We start from the raw sequence: 22,266 nt of genomic DNA, 5'->3' as shown, positions 1-22,266 counted from the left end.
ACCTGCCTCTGCCTCCCAAGTGCTGGGACTAAAGGCATGCGCCACCACGCCCGGCACGGGCCGTCATTCTTGTTACAGCACAGTAATTTCTCCTCTGACTGGAATGGGGGTTCTGCCCTCAGGTGTGTGCTGTTCTGTAAAAAAGACCCCTGAGCAAACTGGAAGGCATTTCCAACTTATTGTGTGTGCCAATTGTAACACGAAACATAAGAAAGATGTATGGAAAACATGGGCTATGTCTCCTCAAATGACCACAGCCCTCCAATAGATGAAAGCCAAAGCTACTAAGGTGCCTGACATGCCAGACAAAGAATTTAAAGGCCTAAGTCTAACCACAAAACAACCAAACAAACAAACAAACAGAAGACCAAACAAGCCAGTAAAGGAACAGAGAAAAGGAGCTGACTCAGAATCCGGATAATAAAGGAAGGGTGTGAATGGGACATGCCATAAAGAAACTGAGATTTTGAATAAACTAAACTAAAATAAAAAGAGTGGTGCCAGGTGTGGTGGCGCATGCCTTTAATCCCAGCACTCGGGAGGCAGAGGCAGGCGGATTTCTGAATTCGAGGCCAGCCTGGTGTACAGAGTGAGTTCCAGGACAGCCAGGGCTATACAGAGAAACCCTGTTTCGAAAAACCAATAAATAAATAAGTAAATAAAAAGAGTATAAGAGAAAATAATAAATCAAAATTTAAAAACACAATAGAAAATGTAAAAAAAAAAATAGACTAGATTAGGAAAAACACAAAAAACTACATTTAAACACCAATAAGAGAAAATAAATAAATAAGTATAACTGTACAAGCATTTTTCTACTCACAAATGCTAAGGTTATCAGATCAAATATTCTTAAAGTATCTAACTATTTGCAAGTATGAGGATATGCATTTTCAAACAAGTGGAAAATATGAGGACCGAAAAACATTGTTCATGCAAATCATGGTAAGAAAGACAGAGCAGAGTTATCCATAGCAGACCAATAAGCCTTAAAGCAAAAGGCCGTGAGAAATACAGAGGTTACAATATTAAGAAGTCTCATATATGAGTAATAAATAACAATTAAAGTTGTATGTGCCACTTGAAACTGAATACAAAATATATAATAAGCAAATGCAGACAGAATTGAAGGAAAGAGAAAGTTCAACAATGTATGGAAATGTCATTATCCTTCCTGTGTGTGAGAAACAGCATTAGTAGCTTACACATGTTTAACAAGCATTCTACCACTGAGCATTCCCAAGCCCCCTTTCAGGGACTTTATTTTGAGTCAGAGTCTCTCTCACTATGTAGCATAAACGGCCTTGAATTTGTAATCATCCTGCCTCAGACCTCCTTCCAGGCATCTGGGATCCCAGGCCTGGACAGACACCTGGCTCACTCCCCACCTTTAATGATGCTTAGAACAGCTAGAAGATCAACAAGGAAATATAACCTTAAACAACACTGTAAGTAAATAAAGCTAACGGGTACCTGAGGAATATCCCACTTACGAGAGCAGAATTCACATTCATCACATAGAACATTCTCCAGGATGTTCCATGTGTTAGCTCACAAAAGAAGCAACAATAAACTTAAAAGGCTCAAAATTGTACAGATTATGTTCTCAGACCAGGAGGAAGTAAAATTAGAAATAAATAACAATGCCAGGCAGTGGTGGTGCACACCTTTAATCCCAGCACTCAGGAGTCAGAAGAACGAGGATCTCTGAGCTCAAGGTCAGTCTGGTCTACAGAGGTAGTGCCATGACAACCGAATATATGCATAGAGAGACACAGTCTTGAGAAACCAAACCAAATCAAACCCAGCTAAAACAAACACCCCAACAACAACTAAAGTTTATTTTGAGAACCCACAAAGAATCAGTTGTTCAGCTTGAGAATGTCTCCCATGGTGGCAGACGTTAGAATATTTGATCCCGAGTTGATAATACTATAAGGATAGGTTTAGGTCATGTGACCTCGGTGGAAGGCTAGAGGAAGTGTGTCCCTGTGGCTGGACTCTGAGGTATGGAAGCCTCCCTCCGCTCCCAGTTGGCTCTCTCTCCCTCCTGCTCACAGTTTGAAACAAGAGCCTCTAGTTTCTGCCCACTCTGCCATCATGGCTCTAACTGGAGCCATAAGCCCAAGCAAACTCTTTGACAAGTTGCCTTTGCGGTGGGGAGTTTTTGTCTTGACTGCATTTTGTTGTTGGTTTGGTTTGGTTTGGTTTCTGCTTTGAGACAGAGTCTTACTATCCCAGTGCTGAGATGAAAAGGCCTGCACACCACAACCCCTGGCTCGTCATGGGTGTTTTGTTCCAACAACAGAAAAGAAGGGAATACAGAATTAGACTGCAATCTATAGTACGCAAAATTGAATCAAACATAGTTTGTGGTCAGGTCACACTTCGAGCAAGACTGGTAGAAGGCGGGTTGTAGATCTCAAACTGATAGCCCAACATTCTACCAACAGCCTAGGAAAGAGACATAAAACAAAGCACAGTCCTAAAAAAATCAGAAGAAAAGAAACATCACGGTGGAAGCGAAGGAAATAGATCACCAAAAAATAGAAAATATCAACCATACTTTGATTCTTTAAAAATATCAACAAAACCACCAAACCTTGATCTGAACTGGGAATAAAAGAAATCACTAGAACTATTAAAAAACAGTTAATTAAAAGGAAACATTATCACCAAACTAATGATAATAGTTAACTTTTTTAAATTAAAGAATTATAAAGATAGTCTTAGAATTGTGTGCCAGCTCATTAGGTCACTTCGCTGAGACAAGAAAACCATTAAAGGCTGACCCACCAAAGTTAACAGAATCCTTGAGCAAGCCTGTCAGAGCTAGAGTGATTCTGTGTATAACTGGGACTCTGGGGGAACAGAGCTAGGTGTATGCACATGCATTATAAAAAAAAAAAAAAAAAAAAAAAGATTTTCTTTCAGGAATTGGTCCACATGATCTTGGAAGATGGTCAGCTCCTGTTGTCACAGCACGACCTGGGGTCCAGTACTGATCACATAAAAGTTGAGGGAAGTCTGAAGGACAATGTTCCTCCTGCTCATGTTCATGAATCACATTAACTGCAGACACACACATCTATAAACATGGCCGTGAGAGTCCAAAACTTACTGGGAAACTGAACTGACACCAGGAAAGTGTAACTAGATTAGATCTAGTTACCAGTAGACATTTACGCTGAGATTACAAGGTTGCTTCAGTTCTGCAAATGAAATGCTTGGTGATAAGAGACTGAGGTCAGACTGCTATCCAAACAAATGCAAAAGTCCATTTGGCACAATTAAACATCTCATCAAGGTCTTGTTTGTTTGTTTTGAGACAGGGCCTCACTAAGTATCCTTGACTGGCCTTATAGACCATGGGGGCCTTGAACTCACCTACTGCCTCCAAAATGCTGGGATTAAACACGTATCAGAGAGAGAGAGAGAGAGAGAGAGAGAGAGAGAGAGAGATGCTTAGGAATAGCCCTAACGAAAGCAGTGTAACTTCTTCATTGGAAACTATAGCATCTTGGGAAAAGTCCATGTTTCAAGAGATATAAGATTTTTAATATTGCAATACTTTCAAAATTGATCTATAATTGAACATAATACATGTGAGAATTCCAGTGTCTTTTTAAGGAAATATGAACAGGCTGGTCTAAAATGAATTTGACAATATAAGCAACATCACAGAGTTACAACAACCCTGGGAAGACTAAGTCAGAGCGCCCACCCTTACTCCAAACAACTCTTAGGACTTAGTAATAAAAGCAAAATGACCCAATAAAGATGGACAAAGAATCTGAGTAGACGATTTCTTAAAGAGTACAAGAAACCCACATGGAAAAGTCCAACCTTGTAAGTCATCTCTCAAATGGAAACAAAATAATGAAACACGGAAAACCCCTGGTAGATCCATTGTAGTAAAAAAGACACATGCAGTGAATGTTAATATTATGTGTCAGTCTGACTGGGTTAAGGGATGGCTAGATAGCTCCTAAAAGGTGTGTGTGTGTGTGTGTGTGTGTGTGTGTGTGTGTGTTTCTGGAAGAGAGAATAACACTTGAATCAAGGACTGGATGCAAGAGAAGATTGCCATTACCAATGGGCAGGCATCACTCAACCTGTTGAGGGCCCAAATAGAATAAAATGGCAGAAAGGATCTTTCTTCTGATGGCGCTGGGCCCCCCATCCTCCCCTGCCTTCACAAGTAGGAGCTTGTGCTTCTCAGGCCCTCATAGATGGACTTGGATTAGGATTTTCACCCTCATGCTTTAAGCCTTCAGACTCACATTTAATTCTTCATCTGGCTTTCTTGGTTCTCCAGCATGCCAATAATACACATTGGAACTTCCCAGTCTTCTTAGTTACACAAGCCAACTCCTCATGGGTCTGTTTCTCTAACGACCCTGACAATGTGGAATGAGTTAGACACTTCCTACTGCTAATAGGAATCTACACTAACAAGGTCATTTCGGGAAATAGCTAATCAGTTGTGTTAAGATGGGTGCTACTGTGAGCATTTTCCAACTGTCCATCAGCTCATGGATCTTTATGGGAAATGTGAGTGTGCGTACAATGGAACACTATTCACCGATAAAAGTGCATGAACCACTGGTGCACACTGCAACTTGGATGAACCTTGAAACACTGCTATACAAAGGAGCCCTCTCATCGCATAACCATATCCTATGATCTGGTTCAAATGAGATGCCCAGAGCAGGCAAGACTGTAGAGACAGAAAGCACATTAGTGGTTGCCAGCTGAGTGGAGGGAGGGACAACTTGGAAGTAATGGAGAACCACAGCTAACAAAGATGATGTTTTTTTTTGTAGCATCAAAATGTTCTAAAATTGTGGTGATGGTCACACCATTCTTTGACTAAACTAAAAACCAAACAAAGCAAAAACATCAAGTTGGATGAGCAAATTGCATTATTCATATAAATTATCTTTTTCAAAAATTTATATTTATTATTTTTAAACTGTGTGTGCAGGTGCTTGTTAAAGCCAGAGGCATCAGATGGTCACTGAGCAGAACTGTCGACTGCTGTGAAGTGTCTGACAACCGTGTTGGGAATCAGTTTGGCTCCTCTGGGAGAGTAATACCCGCACTACATCACAGAACCACCTCTCCTGAAGGCATCTTGGTTAAGGAGGTGATGAAAATTAATCCTCCTCATAGAAGGAGGTTGGTCTTGCCAGATAGCTCTAGAACTAGTAAAAGAAGTTTGTTGAGGTCCTAAGTCAATACAGAACACAGAGGAAGCAAGCCTCAGATGTGTTCTTAAATCAAAACTTAAGTCCCAGTTGTGGCTGTCTGGACGGGAAGCAGTTTTTCCCTCCCAGTCAGAATGCTCCTCCATCATGCCCGCTGCCCAAATGAACCACATTCACCTGTCTCCAGTCACCTTTTGGAAGTTCACAGATGTCTTATCAGAAGCGGAAATTCTCATCCTTCGCCTGCGTCGCCACTTCCTGTTTACAGCCTCACACATTGGCTGAAAGATCTACCATCATTATCATCTTCACCAGACTGCAACTCTCCAAGCTGAGTCGGCAGCTCGTCCGCAGCAAACAGAGAAGGCAGACACAGCACACTCGGGCTTTCCATGTGGTGCTCCATCTATGATGCTGCTCCAACCTGCCCTTTGAACACATATTGCTTCTTCTCAAAGGCAGCACCCTAGCCAGTGTTTACAATTAAAAACATTAATTGCAGTATGTGTTTTAATTGATGGGCCCTGTTGATTTCATAAACCACAAAACCACTGATTCATGAGATTGAGTAGGAGTCCAGTCGGTAATGGAATGTATTAATCCATCTCTACAGACATTACTAATATTTTCCTTAATGTATGCCCAAAAAGAGATGAAAGCAGAAGCCCATGGCTACGGTGAAGGAGATGGAACGCTACCAAAAAAGCCGTCATCCAAATGTATTGCTATATGTTAATTTGGGGGTGAAACTTTGTATCCTGTAGCCATGTCTGTTTCTATTCCCCTTTTTTGGAACACTATCATTGTTAGATGTGTAACTGAGCTGTGAGTAAGCTCACATCATTTTCTGTCAAAAATGAATATAACTTACTCACATACACTTCGAAATTGGAAATTAAGGGATTAAAAAGAATAAGAGGAGGGATCCTTAACTTAAGATCTATAATGAGGGCTGTGATGAGTGACTCCAGAATCTTCCGGACTGCAGAGAAATATTATCAAGGATGCATTAGATTCTATGTGTTCACCTTTCTCATTAAGATAGCCTAATACTTCGGGTTTGAACTATGTGGCAATTTAACTTTTTAAGTTGTGATGTTACATGCATAGTCTGCTCATGTGTCCATTTACTACTGCGTGCCTGGTGTCCCTCAGAGGAAGCCAGAAGAACATGTCAGACCTTCTAGAACTGGAGTTACAGACAATTGGGAGCTTCCCTGTGCTTGCTGGGAACCAAGCCCAAGCCGTCTGCAAGGGTAACCAGGGTTCTCAAACCACTGAGCCATCTCTCCAGCTCCTTATTTATGGATTTAAAAAAAATATATATATGGTATAAAAAAAATTCTGGTGAAGAATGAGTTTGCTGCCTTCAGAAAATCTAGGAAACAGAACTTATTCCTATATAGATGGTGGTTAACTAGTGCTTAAATATTTTAGAATTGGAAGGAAAAGGCCATTAACATGAAACAGAAAACACTACACAAAAGCTCCAGGTATTAGGGTTATGGCTGGCTTTCCCTTCTGCTGCCCCAAACACTGCCCATGGTTAATTCATAAATGGGGATGAGGTGGGGTGATGAGTACAGGGTTTTTGCAATTGTTAAAGTCTTCTCTTATAAATTCTACAGCCTGTGTTGCAATGTTGCTAATTGTAAAGTTTGGCTCTCCAGTGACAAAAGGAGTTAAAGTCCTCATCAAAAGTCCACTTGTAAACTAGTAGGTTAGCTTGGACAGCTGCTGCTGCTGCTGCTGCTGCTGCGGCGGCGGCGGCGGCGGTGGCTGCTGCTGGATTTCTGATGAAGGCTGCCCTACTTACCCATTGCTCCATAACAAACTGTTCCAGCATACAGTGACTTAATAAAAACAAGCAGTTTCCTGTGCCGTGATTTTAGAAATCAGATAGGGCTCAGTGGGGTGGCTCTCCAGTTTCACACATCATGACAAAAGTGATCCAAGATGATTCATGTGATCCATGTTCCAAGAAAGGATCAGTTTTATGTCTGGTACCCCAGGCGGGATGGCCCAAAGGTTTGGATCAGCCGGCGCTACATGCCAGTCTTATATGGGCAGTCTCAAAATGGTCACAAATTTCATACAGCAGCCCAGGGCTTCCAGAAACTGCAGCTAGAAGCTACAAAACCTCATATGACTACACTTAGAGATCCCAGAATGGTACTTCTACTGCACCATAATGGTCATGCAGGTCACCAAGGGCAACCAGATTCTGGGGGGGTGAACTAATTATCAGACTTTAGTTCTCGTGAAGGTCTAATAGAGGGCTTCCTTCCCTAATCTCCTCCAGAGTCTGGAACACTGAGCACATTTGCACATCTGGCTGAAAACAAAGGTAAGTTTCTTCTATAGCATAAAATCAAGGAAGCACAGGGATACACACTGCCCTGACATCACAAGCCCGTGTGGACTCAGAACAACTCCATCAAACTCCTGCAGTGTGACAGCGCCTAGGAGCTTTCTATTTCCCTTCGCCTCATACAAAATTTGCCTGTCTGATCATCACCCAAACATAGTGCTGTCTCAGAGTCCGAAATAAAGTGCAAGTCATGCAGCCAACATCCCAGATGTCTCCTTGCCTAAGAAATAAGACATACTTACTTAAGAAAGAAAGAGAGAGAGGGGGAGAGAAGGTGGGAGATTGGAACCAGTATGTAGTGGCACACGCCTTCTTTGATCCCACTATGGATGCAGAGGCAGGAGGATCTCTGTGAGTTTCAGGTCAGTTATTAATACATAATGAGAACTTGTCTCAAAACCAAAACAACAAGGACCAGAGTTGTACCTCAGTTGGTAAGTCGCTTGTCTAGTGTGCAAATGCCGTAGGTTTGCATTCCCAGCAGCAGGTAAGCCAGGTACAAAGCTGCATGCTTTCAGCCCGAGCCCTTGGTGGGCAGAGGCAGGAGGAACTGAAGGTTGGCTCAAGCTCAGGTACATACAGTTTGAGATCAACTATGGATATGTGAGAAAAAAACTTTCCAGAATTGATGCTGCTAAACTTACATAAATAAATCAGCATAATTGAAAGAGATGAAGAAAATGCCTTCTTCAGAATGAAGGTGGTCAAACAGAGGTTTAGGAAAGGGCTTACCTTGACATGTCTGGGAGATCCCTGAAATTTCACTGCCTCGGTTCCAAAGAATTTTAAAGTAAAAGTTGCAAAAGTTGCATCATTCACAATTTCACAATTAAAGTATTCTAAGAATTTTTTTTTTTTAGAATCCATCCAACAAGAATGTTGATAATCAACAATCTTTTAGGCACTCCATCCATTTTATTAAAAAATTCAAAAGCATGACTTAACCATGTTATAAATTTCTTTATAGTCAAGAAACTATTAAAAACAGACCCAAACAATGCTTATAATTTAAACTTAATAAATGTTGTTTTGTAACCAGTCTGTCCTTAGTAACAGATAAAAATGGCAGACTTAAGTGCCAAGGTGATGCTAGGGACACTTGCTGCCAAGGCTTCAGGCCCTACTTCTATCTTTGGCATTCACATTGTAGAAGGAGAGAACCCATTTTCACAGGTTGTCTTCTGACCTCCATACACGTGTCACGGCTACCTGCCAATACACATACATACACACATACACAAACAAAATAAAAAAATAAATGTTTAAAAAAAAAAAAGAGGAAGCCGGGTGTGGCTTTAATCCCAGCACTCAAGAGGCAGAGGCAGGCAGATTTCTGAGTTCAAGGCCAGCCTGGTCTACAAAGTGATTTCCAGGATAGCCAGGGCTATACAGAGAAACCCTGTCTCAAAAACCTCCCCCCCCCAAAAAAAAAAGAGGTTTTAATTAACAAGTTGAATAACTTCCAAATTATTCATGGAGAAAGGAAACGGTAAACTACAATTGATAAGTATTTCTTTTTATTTATTTTTTATTTAGATGTAAATACATGTGTCTACTTGTATATGCATCCCGCATGTGAACAGGTGCTCAGGAAGTCCAGAAGATAGTACCTGATACTCTGGGACTGCAGTTACAGACTGTGGTGAGCTGCTGTGTGAATGCTAAGAACCTAACACAGGTCTTCTGCAAGAGCAACAAATAAATGCTCTTAACTTCAAAGCCATCTCTCCAGCCCTTACTTGATATGGCTTGATGACAGAGCTTAAGATGTGGGTTTTTTATTTCGGAGCACATTAAGTCTTGTCATGTCTAATACTATTAGGGTAGTTTAGAAATCTTGGGTGTGAATTATGGGGTTAAATCCTCAGCCTGTTTTTATTTTTTTCTTGCCTATGCATACTTAGAGCAATGTCTGATTCACTCATTCGTCAACCATTTATTAAGCACCTATTTGATTCCAAGTACCTCTCAAAGTGCTGAGGTAGAAAGATCAAAAAGATATAGTCCTTGCCCTTGGGTGTTTAAAGTTGAATGAGGAAACAATAGGGGTTAATAGCAATAACCAAGAGCTACTGGCACTAGAATAGTAGTTGAGCTGGGATATGAAGATTAAACAGTGAGTAGTTAACTGAGCCTGGTGGAGTCGTTAAAAAAAAAGAAAAAAAGTTACTTGAAGCTGTGGCAAGTAAATGCATCTGATAGAACTTTCTCTTTTTTTTTTTTTTCTGAGACAGGGTTTCTCTGTATAGCCCTGGCTGTCCTGGAACTCACTTTGTAGACCAGGCTGGCCTCAAACTCAGAAATCCGCCTGCCTCGTGCCACCACGCCCGGCACCCGATAGAACTTTCTCATCCAGGTGTTCCCAGACTCCCAAGTCTCTCCCAAGTGTCCCCATAGCAAAGAGAGAATTTCACTTACAAAGCTAGCCCTGTGATACAATGAGGGCCTTTTTTGTCTTAAGTGCATAAACAAAGATGAATTTTATCATAAACAGTATCAGCCAAGCATAGATAATGTACACACATGAACATCAGATACTGAAAACTGACAGCTTAAACATGCCTGTGACAACAGTCCAGCCACCCCTGACAAGTGACTGGATCAGGAAAAGGGAAGCTGATAATTAGCAAGAGGATAGATCAACTAGGAAGTGTGTAGAAATATTTGGTGCACAAACAAAGCATTCAAATACAATGTATCTCTACAAATCCCTGAAGGGGATAAGCCCACTGAGGTCATAAGTCAAATTTTCAGGCAGCTGAGCTGAGTAGGTATAGACACTATCAGACCAAACACTAATTTTATTTTATTTTATTTTATTTTATTTTATTTTATTTTATTTTATTTTGGCTTTTTAGAGACAGGGTTTCTCTGTATAGCCCTGGCTGTCCTGGAACTCACTTTGTAGACCAGGCTGGCCTCGAACTCAAAAATCCACTTGCCTCTGCCTCCCAAGTGCTGGGATTAAAGGCATGCACCACCACTGCCCAGCTCAAACACTAACTTTTAATACATCGGAATTCCTGCCTATGATCCTCTCATGCAAGAAAAACGAGAAGGAATTAGGGCTTTACTTTTTCTGACTCTTTTGTTCTGACTATAAAGAAAGGAAACAAACATGAACTAAATAAAAACCTGAGTGAAGCAAGCATCCTGAAGTAGGTGTGGACCCTGTAAAGTGATTGGTGGTTCTGGCCTGTCCTCCAAGACATGGGGCATTGGAGCGAAACCAAGCAAGGAATGAAAGGGGGCTCTCTTAAGCCCTGGAGTTTCCATGCTGGTGCAGGAACAGTGACTACAGTTTCTCCTGTAAGATTTGATAGCACAATAGTCTAAGAAAAATTGAAGAAAACCAAGCAAGTGATGACCAACTTCATGGGCAAAAATTTAGGCATAGCAGAGGGAGGAATGAAGAAAGGAGTTAGTGTTCTTACTCTAGGGATAAAGCATGGATGTTTTGGTTGACCAGCCATCTAAACTAAGAAAATGATAACCATAAAGGACCATGGGGAAATATGTAGGTGTGTGTGGTTCCGTGGCATGAAGCCAGGGAAACTGAATTGTTCAAAGTCCCAAGTTTTGGAAACAAAGAAACAAACAAACAAAAATGTATGAAGTCATTCCTTTTTTCTTAAGTTTCTTTCTTCCCTAAATTCTGGTCAGTAATGGTGAGTAGACAGTGTAGTGTAACACAAAAGTGAAATACAGTACATAAAACTCCCAGGATCTATAGATGCTTTCAATGTAGAAAAGCTAAAACAAATCTTTTAAAGTGGTTTTCAAGCTGTATGCAGTGGCATATGCTGAGATAAAACCAATCTCTAATTGAAGATCAGCCTGGGCAAAACAATGACTCTGTCTCAAAACTCAGTAGGCAAATGAATGAATTTTCCATTAGTGTCACATCATTGCCATTTAATAATCAACATAAAAAAATCAAATGATTTCTAAATACTGACAATAAGCAGAAAATTAAGTGCCTAGAATACATCATTTTTTAAAGATTGCATCTTACAATATACTATTTATCTTAGCAAGTGAATACTTTTAAAATATGTTAAATATTTTTAAATATATGAAAATGCAATGTATGATAACTTAAAAAATAATGGGGGGTTAAAAACACTAAAAACCAACAAATAATAGATAAAAATTGTACCTAAATTCACACACACACACACACACACACACACACACACACACACACACACACAAGATCTCACCAAGTGAAAAATTAATGAAAAGACACTATGCTCATGGATTAGAAGGTCAATATTACAAATATTCAGTTCTCAATATACAGGCTTATAGAAATCTTAATTTTGAAAGCTTTCAAAATTAGTTGGGATCTTAAAGAATACCTGTAACTAAAATGTCTGTCCTAAAATGTGTGTACAAATACAAAGGCTGAGAGTATTCAAAATACTTGTTATACCAGATAATGCAAAAACAGACAAAACACTAGCTTACAATGCAAAACACAGAGCACAAAACAAAACAAAACAAAACAATTTCAGTTGGGGCTAGGTAGCACTAATGAATAGTGAACTGGCACGGTCTTTGCAATTAATATTTCTGAGCTTGAAAATCTATATGGAAATAAATGAACCTCATGGTATCTACAAATATCAATTTCAGGTGGATTCTGGTAGTGGAAGCATAATTTCTACAAAACCAAACATCTGAGAGATAATGAGCTTGATTTATGTATACATATACATATTCATATGCATATACATACATACACACATATACATATATATATATACATATGTATAACAAACATCCCACAGACAATGAACACAGGACAATAATCATACATATAAATAATATACAATTATATATATGTAATACAGACATGCATATATATATACATATATATGTATATATATATATATATATATATATATATATATATATATACATACACACATCTATGAACTACATCACTAAAGGACCCACTTAGAAAAGAGACATAGCATGAAGTGAATTTCCCACTTCACAGCCTTCATGCTTTGTGCAAAAAGCAGGAAACAAGATAGGAAACGTCTATGCATGCTCATCAACAGGGAAGTAGGCAACAGTCTGCAGCATGTTTGCACAATCTTTCCAGCTAAGGTGAGTGAACTGCAGGAATGCACAGTAAAACCAATGTATCCAAACAACATGATTAGCTGGAAGAAGTCAATAGATAATATATATGAAAGTTTTCTGATAAAAATTGCACAAGTTAGAGCATTAAAACAATATTTTTTAAGGATACATCAGATTTTTTATTAGATATTTTCTTTTTTAATAAAAAATTGTATTTACTTAAAAGCATTCAGAATGTCAACAAAACAGTCGCATATTTTTTTGCAATTAAAGAGTGGTATTCAGTTAACAGAACAACAATTGTCTTCGTATAAGCTGCATCAGAGACAACTGAAGATGGAAAAAAATAAACCCAAAAATAAAACCGAAAGGAAAAACAAACAAACAAAACAAACAAACAAACAAACCCAAACTACTGTCCCCATATATAACTAATTTGTGCTGTGCACCAACAAGAACCTACTTTAAATTTCCATGCCAATTTACAACCCCCAGACTGTACCAGGCAAGGTTAGTGGCTATTGAAAANACCACCAGGACAGGGCTATCTAAAGACACATTCGGTAGTGTGTTAACTATACAAAAAAAAGACACTCAGTTTAAAAACAAATCTTAAACAGCCTTACATTTCAATTTTTTTCTTTAAAAGGAGTGAGTTGTGTACAGGGGGGATAAATGCTTTATAGACAAGAAAAAAACTGTGCTAGAACCAACTTATTCATCATCATCATCTTCTTCATCTTCGTCTTCCTCTTCTTCCTCCTCTTCCTCATCCTCTTCATCCTCCTCATCTTCCTCTTCCTTCTTTTTCTTGCTCTTTTCAGCCTTGACCACCCCCCTTTTCACTGCATCAGGTTTTCCTTTAGCTCTGTAGGCAGCAATATCCTTCTCGTTCTTCTCCTTCAGCTTGGCAGCCTTCTTCTCATAGGGCTGCTTGTCATCTGCTGCAGTGTTGTTCCACATCTCTCCTAGTTTCTTTGCAACATCACCAATGGACAAGCCAGGATGCTCGCCTTTGATTTTGGGGCGGTACTCAGAATAGAACAAGAAGAAGGCTGAAGGAGGCCTCTTGGGTGCATTGGGGTCCTTAAACTTCTTTTTGGTCTCCCCTTTGGGGGGAATGTAGGTTTTCATTTCTCTTTCATAACGAGCCTTGTCAACCTTTGCCATATCTTCAAATTTCCCCTTTTCTTTAGCAGACATGGTCTTCCACCTCTCTGAGCACTTCTTGGAGAACTCTGAGTAGTTGACAGAAGCATCCGGGTGCTTCTTCTTGTGCTCCTCCCGGCAGGTTTGCACAGAGAATGCATATGAGGACATTTTGCCTCTAGGTTTCTTAGGATCTCCTTTGCCCATGTTTAGTTGATTTTCCTCTGCGAGGCAGAGTCGCCCAGTGCCTGTCCGGCTCGCACTTGCCCTGGCGCTGTCTCTATGGAGCTCAATGTACTGCAATGGCTGTGTCTATTAGATATTTTCTTTATTTACATTTCAAATGTTAATCCCTTTCCTGGTTTCTCCTCCAAAAAAACCTCTATCCCTTCCCCCCTCCCCCATTCACCAACCCACCCACTCCTACTTCCTGGCCCTGGCAGTCCTCTATACTGTAAGGGCCTCTCCTGCCATTGATGACCGACTTGGCCATCCTCTGCTACATATGAAGCTAGAGTCGTAAGTCCCATCATGCATTTTCTTTGATTGGTGGTTTAGTCCCTGGGAGCTCTGGGGGTACTGGTTGGTTCATATTGTTGTTCCTCCTAGGGGACTACAACCCCTTCAGCTCTTTGGGTACTTTCTCTAGCTCCTTCATTTGAGACCCTGTGCTCCGTCCAATGGATGGCTGTGAGCATCCACTTCTGTATTTGTCAGGCACTGGCAGAGCCTCTCAGGAGACAGTTATATCAGGCTGTGAAGATGGACCCTCAGAGGACTGACCCTAAGTAAGTCACAGGAACGCAGGACAGTCTGCACACTGGGACACCCAGCAGTTACAGCGCAGCTGATGCCCTTCTGTTGCCTGCCATAGGCCTACTACTGAGGGATCACCTGCTCTAATGCTCCTTTCTGATCCATAAACTGGGGTGTGACTCTTATTTTATAGTACTTTCCTAAAAGCACAGAAAGATGATTCACATAAAAGGGCTAAGAACTAAGTCCTAGCAGCTAGGAAATAAGAAAATTACTCTCTGAATGAACCCCAAGGCATTCACAGACAGGTCCCGAGTCAGGAGGAAGGGCATCCAGGAGGAATCTCTCAGGTTTGTTCTCCTAATAAACAGACCACGCTGCTGATGTAATGTATGAGTGGCCCCGCCCTGCCAACGTCACAAGTCACATGACAGGATTGTGGTTCTGGATTTGCCTCAGCCTAGCAACCAACCCTCAACCTGCCCCATCTACCCCCCTTAAAAGCACTTATATACAGAGATTAAAGCTTTCTGCTATTTTTGCAGGGTTCTTGAAGCCTAAAATTGAGATTTCATGTAACTGCCTCTCTTAAAGTCGTTTAGAAAGGTTTTTCTGGAGGGGGTGGGGCTGAGGGCCTTGGGTGGGGCCAAAGAGTCAGAAAGAGACAATTTTGGTGTTTCTTGTGTAGTCTTTAGGGAAAGCTCTTCTAACCAGAGCCAACCTCCTTGTACAACCTCATCAGTACAACCTTAGCTTTGGAAGCACAGCAGGAATGATGAAAATCAAGGGCTGAAATCTCAAAATGATACGGAAGACTATATTTGTAGCCTCTGATGTAACCCACTTTTCTTGCCTGTTTAATCCACTTGGAAGCTGTATTGCCCTGCCCCCTTGGGATAAAAGACTGGGAAAGCAGAGCTGTCACTAAAGCCTAAATAAGGTTGGCTGCTGTCACCATTCCCTTCTTAGCAGGTCAAACAAGCTGCATTGCATCTCCAGTGAAATATGACTCTTTCCTAGCACTTGCTGAAGAACTGAACCCCAAAGAAAGGAGAGGAGGAGAAGCAGGAGGAGGAAGTGGGGAGGAGAACTTTGAAAAGATGGGGGGGGGGTCTAGGTTCACACTGGGACCTCAACCTCCCCATGCCTTTGGGAAGAAGGAAGTGGAGCTGCGTGGATTTGTGTTGCCAGGTACCTTTCTACTCCTGCCAGCGCCATTGCTGCCTCCTAGTGAAGCTTTCTGGGCTGGGAAAGGAGAGCAATTATGGAGGAGGCTATGGGGTGGGGGAGGGCAGTATCAGAACACCCACAAACTTTCTACTCAAGTCTGCTCTGTTTCCCACTGGATACCGCTGTGGCTCAGGCACTACCTTGTCCCTAAAGAAAGCAGAGTCTCCTGGTGAAACCAATCAGGTGGTCTGCTCTCTGAGTGCTTCCTAAGAGTTGACAGGACCATCACACTGACAAGTCTCTATCATTTCCTTGTCTTTTACCTGTTCCTCACATTGCCCATTCCCTTTCCTATAACCTACATATTCATCATTCAGATGGGACTGCACCCTACTTGTTTAAGCATGTGCCACTCTACGGATCCGAACCTAACAGGGGAGCGAATGAAAACAATTTACATTTGGACACACACACACACACACACACACACACAAAGGCTTAGGGCTTTCCCTCATTAAAAGCTCTGCTGGGCTCAGGCCAGAGGGGTCTAAAGGCTGATGGGTAACAGGGAAACTATTTTCTTTTATCTCACAATTATTGGGGATGCTCTTTTCTTCAGATGTGAAGGTCTCAGGACAAGAATACTGACCCCTCCAAAAAAAAATTCAGAACTGATAAACCAAAACATCTCTCATTTTGAACTGTGCAAAGTTTTGTTTCATGAACACACAAAGCACACAAAATTATTTTCTTTTTATGATGTCTCTGCTTTCTACTGAGTTTTCTAACTTGGTTCATTTGCTAAAAGGGCAATGTTACATAGTTTATACTGGGGTTATTCACAAAAGTTTTATATATTTGATTTTTGACAACCTATAGCATATATAAGCATAGATTTCAGTCATATATACAAACATTTCAATGGAATCATAATTGATTGCAGATTTATAAGATAAATTTGAAGTGCATAAATTATTTAAAATACCAACGTAAAGTAATTTCTAAAGTCTTGAATCTTTTTATGTCAAGATAATTTTTGTTACTAGACTCAACTTTATTCAGAAAAATTAGTGAATAACAGTTTTCATATATTGTGTTCCCATATATATGTTCTTTGTGTGACAGTGGGTAATATTTTTGTCTCAAACCTATTATGCAAGTTGGTAGGTTGAAAGCTCAGAGACAGTAATTTTGTAGTTTATCATCATGAAACAGTGTATTTAATACCCTAGTCTATGTAATTACACTTGCCAGAGTCTTAGCATCGCACCACCCAGAGTCTGAATGGCAGTGTCTTCTAGAATGAGGTAAAGAATTATGATTCTAGAGGAATCAGTTCAATTGTTTTAGCAACAGGAGAGCAAAAACAATACCAAATAAGCATTTACAAACATGACAGCTAAGGAAAACAGAAACCTACTTAACATGCCACTGCTGACTGGCATGTCTGTTATCACAACAAACATTTCAAAAGCCATCTCCTTCTTCAATTTAAATGAGCAACAAAACAAGCCTAATTCTTAAATAAATAGGAGTGCAAACCAATTCATGTCAATGCCATGATTACAAATCAATGGTTCAAGGGTCTTGTGTGTGTACAAACTGGACATAAATTGCAAAGAGACATTTTTTAAAAAGCTAACCGTATATACGAATGTGTTACTTGCAAACAGCCAAAAGAAGACAAGAAATCTGCCTGAAACACAAAATCCCTGAGGAGGGAGGGTTCCCCAGGAATATTCGGGGGTGCTGTTTGATTTTTGGTTTTGTATAGCGCCAATTATAATAGCTCTAACTACCAAGCAAGAAAGCTGGCTCAACTGCATAAAAACAGTTATCGTAGAACATTTTTTAAAATTTTTATTTAGAGAAATGATTTATGCTTTTGATTTGAAGCTTGAAGCAGCTTCGCCCTATCTATCGTGCAGTTGAAAGACTGCAAACGTTAAAGAAACAACACAGAGATAGCTCTGACGACCAGGATTAAAAGAAAGCAAAACCCGGCAGAAGACAACTGTGGGTATTCAGAAAAGGATGCGGGCTCAACCTAGGCTCGCTCCTTTTCCAAAGGCTTGCCAAAAATGTCCTGTCCATCCTGGGCTTCTTTCCACTCCACTACTTCTGAGTGCAAGACGCCTCTGAGAGCAAGAAACTGCTGGAGGCGTCTGTGTCGAGTCACACCTGGCCCAACAAGGAAAATGAGTACTTTCTTGCCATTCGGAACAGTCTCAAACACTTTCAAAGACTCTCCCCCCACCCCCACCCCCCAGGCTTAACCCTCTTCCTCGCCAGTTTCTGAAGCTCTTTTCCTCCGGTGTACCGCTTTCAATATCCCGGAAGAGCAGCCAGCAGAACCCCAGCAGCGCTGGGCCGAACAGGGGCAGCCGCCGGCGACACCGAGCTCCAAACAGTGCGCAGACTCCGCGGCGCGCGGCGGACACTCCACTCGCCTAAACCTGCACTCAAAGAGAAAAGAAGAGTAGGAGGAGGAGTGTTGGGAGGGGGCGATCCTGTTAATTCCAGGTCCGGGAGGGGGGACGGGAGGAGGCTCCGCTGGTCCCTCCTCCCTCCTAGACTCCCCGGCTCCTCCTCCTCCGCACTCCCAGGATATACACACTCACTCACACACGGCCGCGGCTGGACATGCACACCCAGCGCCCGCTGCCGGCGCCAACACTCGCAGGTGGCGACACTCACCTGAGCCGGGCTGCAGTCGCCTCGGAAGCGGCGGAGCGACAACCTGGGCCCGGAGCTGGGAAAGCAGGTGCGGCCCCAGAGCGGACCTGCGATCTGAGGTGATAGCACGTTTTCTTTTATCCCCATCCTCCAGGGCCTGGATCCCCGCACCCATCCAGCCCGCGGCGCCCGGAGTTGTCGGGACCCAGGGGCTCGCGGGCGCGGCACCCACGCGGGCGCACGCTCCGAGGCGCGCTCACCGAGAGGGGCGCGGCTGAGCCCGGGCCGGAAACTTGGGAGAAGTTAGTTGCAAGTGTATAGCTGCTGTGACCGGAGCTGGGAGAAGGCGCCCGGGCCTGGCCCGCCGCGCTGCACCGAGCCGCCCTCCGTTTCTGGAGTGCTCCGGGAGCCGGAGACCTGCATCAGCGCGCCCGGGGAAGCTAGGAGCCAGCGGAGCAAGCATGGCCCCGGGGACAGCCTGCAGTAGCGAGTCGGAGAACCCGGACAGTCTCCACTGAGGCCCGGCGACTCAGGCTAACTCAAAACCTCAGCCTGCCTCCTTCCTCGCCTTTCCTGCGCCAAAGTCGGGCAGCAACACTCTCGAGGCAGGTGCCCAGGGACAGCGTCAGTACTCAGCAGAGCTACAGGATTGGGGGCTCCATCAGCGCGCCCTGACCCCAACACAGAAGACGGGCCGCTGCAGTGTTTGTGTTTCTGTCCGCCGCGGTGCTCTGCGCGCCCCGACCCTCCCCCTCCTCTTCCTCTTCGAGGCCACCCTCCCCCACTTCCATCTGCTTCTGTCAAATGAGAAAGTCACCGGGGAGAACCCAAACACTCCAGCCGCCGAGAGCCCCCTTTGGCACTTGGCAGCACGCTGCGGCGGGCTCCTCGGCTCAACTTGGTGGGTCCTCGGTCGCTCAACTTTCGAGGCTGCTTGGCATTTAAGGCGCTGAAGTCAGAGGAGAGGGGAGAGCTGAACCAGGCAGCGGCCACCTGCAGGGAGTTGGCGAGCCAAAGCAACGGGACAGAAGGACAAAAAAGCAGAGGGCAGAGTGCCACCGCGAAGTGGGGACACCAAGGAGAAGTTCCAGGGTCCCGGAGAGGATTTTTTCTTAGAGCTCGGCCAGACAGACCAAAGCGGTCCGGGACGCAGCGCCCCGACCCTGAGCTGGTCGTCTGGTCCTCTCTTCCCGCGCGGGAGCGACTCGGGGACTCAAGGCCGCCCGCTGAGCCGGTTCCCTCTGGCAGCCAACATTGATTTCCTCCGGGCGGAGGCCGACGTCCCCGGTGGCGGCGGCGGCGGGCTGCAGCCGCGGCACGGCGACAGCATGTCCAAGCCGGTGGACCACGTCAAGCGGCCCATGAACGCCTTCATGGTGTGGTCGCGGGCTCAGCGGCGTAAGATGGCCCAGGAGAACCCTAAGATGCACAACTCGGAGATCAGCAAGCGCCTGGGCGCCGAGTGGAAGCTGCTCACCGAGTCGGAGAAGCGGCCGTTCATCGACGAGGCGAAGCGCCTGCGAGCCATGCACATGAAGGAGCATCCCGACTACAAGTACCGGCCACGGCGCAAGCCCAAGACGCTGCTCAAAAAGGACAAGTTCGCCTTCCCGGTGCCCTATGGCCTGGGCAGCGTGGCGGACGCCGAGCACCCGGCGCTCAAGGCGGGAGCCGGGCTGCACGCGGGCGCGGGCGGCGGCCTGGTCCCCGAGTCTCTGCTCGCGAACCCCGAGAAGGCGGCCGCTGCCGCTGCCGCCGCCGCCGCCGGCAGCCCCTACTCACTGCTCGACCTGGGCTCCAAGATGGCAGAGATCTCGTCGTCGTCGTCCGGCCTGCCGTACGCGTCGTCGCTGGGGTACCCCACGGCTGGTGCGGGCGCCTTCCACGGGGCGGCCGCGGCGGCTGCAGCAGCCGCGGCGGCCGCCGGGGGGCACACGCACTCGCACCCCAGCCCGGGCAACCCCGGCTACATGATCCCGTGCAACTGCAGCGCTTGGCCCAGCCCGGGGCTGCAGCCTCCGCTCGCCTACATCCTGCTGCCAGGCATGGGCAAGCCTCAGCTGGACCCCTACCCCGCGGCCTACGCGGCCGCGCTATGACCCTGAGGGGACCTGTGCACACACGTGTACATATGTATAGGTTCGAGACTCGCGGCCTTCCTCTGCTCCCTCCGGCAACTGGGGGCCTGGTTTGTATGTACATAGATGTATAGGTGTCGGGTAGAGGCGGAGTTGCCAGTCCGGGCTTGAAAGGCCGAGCCTTCGAGGGCGCGGGCAAGAGTGTGTGTGGATTCGCAGCACCATTCCCCAGCCTCCGCACTTCTGCAGCCAACTTTAAAAGAGAGGGGTTGTTAACACCCGCAGTTGGTGTTTGCTTTGCACTTCGGAACCTGTTGCGTTTTGACCCACAGAGGTGGGGGGCTTTCCAACCCGCACGTTGTCCTTTCCAGTTTTGTTGGTTGGATTTTGCTTTTTGCGTCTCATCCTCTCTCCCTCTCGGTCCCACTTGGTCCGTGTTGCATGTGCTCGGTTCTGATGTTTGGCCTGAAATAGCTGGCCAAGGGGAGAGCCGGTGACTCGTGTCCTTAGCTTCTTAGAGTAGGGTGGCTCTGGGGAGCCTTACTCTCTTTTGTACTGATGAATTCTGCAGGCCTCTGCAGAACACAGCCCGGACCTCTTCTTGACCAGTCAATGACCAGCTCGAATCCCGCCTGTGTATGAGAAATGACCGTCCGCCGTTCCTTTTGTTTCATTCCATGTGCAAATCAAAGCAAGATCTTTTTGTTTTTTCTTCTACTTCTTTCCCAAGAACAAGAAATGCAAAGAAATACATGTGAAGTGGAAGTTGTCAGTTCGATATTCTACCCCTGAAATATCAACTAGAAGTCTGAGTCTGCTGGCTTGGACTTGTGACGCAGTTTACGAACGTGTGGAAAGTACACAAGCTATTTCCCCTCAAGGCTGAGTTCACCTTAAGATTGTAAATGTGTGTATGTCAGTGAAAACGTTGAGTCTCGGGAAATGTGTTATTTTCGTTGCCAGAAATTTGAGTCGGTTTGAGACTCAATACTTGTTGAGAAAATGTCAAAGTTAACTTTTAAGAATTGCGGAACTTTCAGAATCGCAATTTTATCTAATATTAAATCAGACTTTTTTGTCTGGGCCGTAATTATATATTTATTACTTAGCAAAACTGGAAAATAAACAGAAAGCACAGAATTGTTTTTGAAAGATGCCTCTCACCAACTAGTACTCCTCTCCCAGGGTGAACGGTTTTTCAGAGCTCCCTTCCCATTTAGCTTATTTTCTAGACAGCCTGCAATTCACTTGCAAATTATAAAACACATTTTAGAAAAAAAAACCTTCCTCAAATTATATAGCTTTTTGTTCCCTTTTAAATGTATATATTTTGACTAATGTTTGTGAATGAAGTTGCTAACATGTATTCAGTTTCGTTTTGGCTTTATGTAAGATAAAGTTTTAAAAGTTTAAATATTGGTTTTAACTTTTATGTGTAAATGGTTTTCTTGTTCGATCTTCTAATTTAATATTAGATGCCTCTAAGCTATATCTGTAAATTAGAACCCTACTATCACTCTGTTCATTTTTTTTGAACAAAGAGTTTAAATAAAGCCTGAACCAGGGAAAAGAGAAAATCCTCTATTTCTTGTTGAGTTCCTAACAAGATTTTTATCTGAATTGCCCTTACGGGGCCTGGCCCAGGTGAAGTGTAAGGTATCCCCCAAAGGCAGGCTTTGTTTCACTTCTGAATAGATTTACTAGGGAATCTAAATCAAGTCATTGTTATTCAGAGCCAAAAACCTGATTTATCACATTTTTA

General features: G+C 43.7%; 1 protein-coding gene, 1 long non-coding RNA gene and 1 pseudogene across 4 annotated transcripts in view; 1 reads left to right on the top strand and 2 right to left on the bottom strand.

Annotated features, from left to right (window-relative positions):
- LOC110325325 overlaps positions 1–19,158 on the bottom strand; it is a 27,838-nt gene extending 8,680 nt beyond the window's left edge. The window contains exons 1-2 of one of the 2 annotated variants that reach the window (XR_002380733.2): positions 18,448–19,158; positions 16,579–18,206 (exon numbers count right to left, since the gene is read on the bottom strand). This is a non-coding gene — a long non-coding RNA (uncharacterized LOC110325325). Of the gene's footprint in view, positions 1–16,578; positions 18,207–18,447 lie in introns of those variants that run through there. The other variant, XR_002380734.2, reaches the window with a different exon arrangement.
- On the bottom strand, positions 12,879–14,040 carry LOC110325324 (annotated as a pseudogene). Its single transcript, XR_002380732.1, has one exon. The product of XR_002380732.1 is annotated as a high mobility group protein B1 pseudogene (transcript).
- A 249-nt stretch (positions 19,159–19,407) lies between the features above and the next one.
- On the top strand, positions 19,408–22,064 carry Sox21 (SRY-box transcription factor 21). The gene has a single exon (XM_029541935.1). It carries the CDS (start codon positions 19,755–19,757, stop codon positions 20,523–20,525), a length of 771 nt encoding a protein of 256 aa, XP_029397795.1. The 5' UTR covers positions 19,408–19,754; the 3' UTR covers positions 20,526–22,064.
- Positions 22,065–22,266: the final 202 nt, after the last annotated feature.

The sequence above is a fragment of the Mus pahari genome, chromosome 8 (genome assembly GCF_900095145.1).
Source record: "Mus pahari chromosome 8, PAHARI_EIJ_v1.1, whole genome shotgun sequence".
In the NCBI taxonomy this organism is placed as follows: domain Eukaryota; kingdom Metazoa; phylum Chordata; class Mammalia; order Rodentia; family Muridae; genus Mus; species Mus pahari.
Note: the sequence above shows the minus strand (reverse complement) of the source record. Positions and strands in the feature narration are given on the sequence as shown.

Coding starts and splice junctions, on each gene's coding strand:
- Sox21 (XM_029541935.1), top strand. CDS start 19,755: ATGTCCAAGCCGGTGGACCACGTCAAGCGGCCCATGAACGCCTTCATG.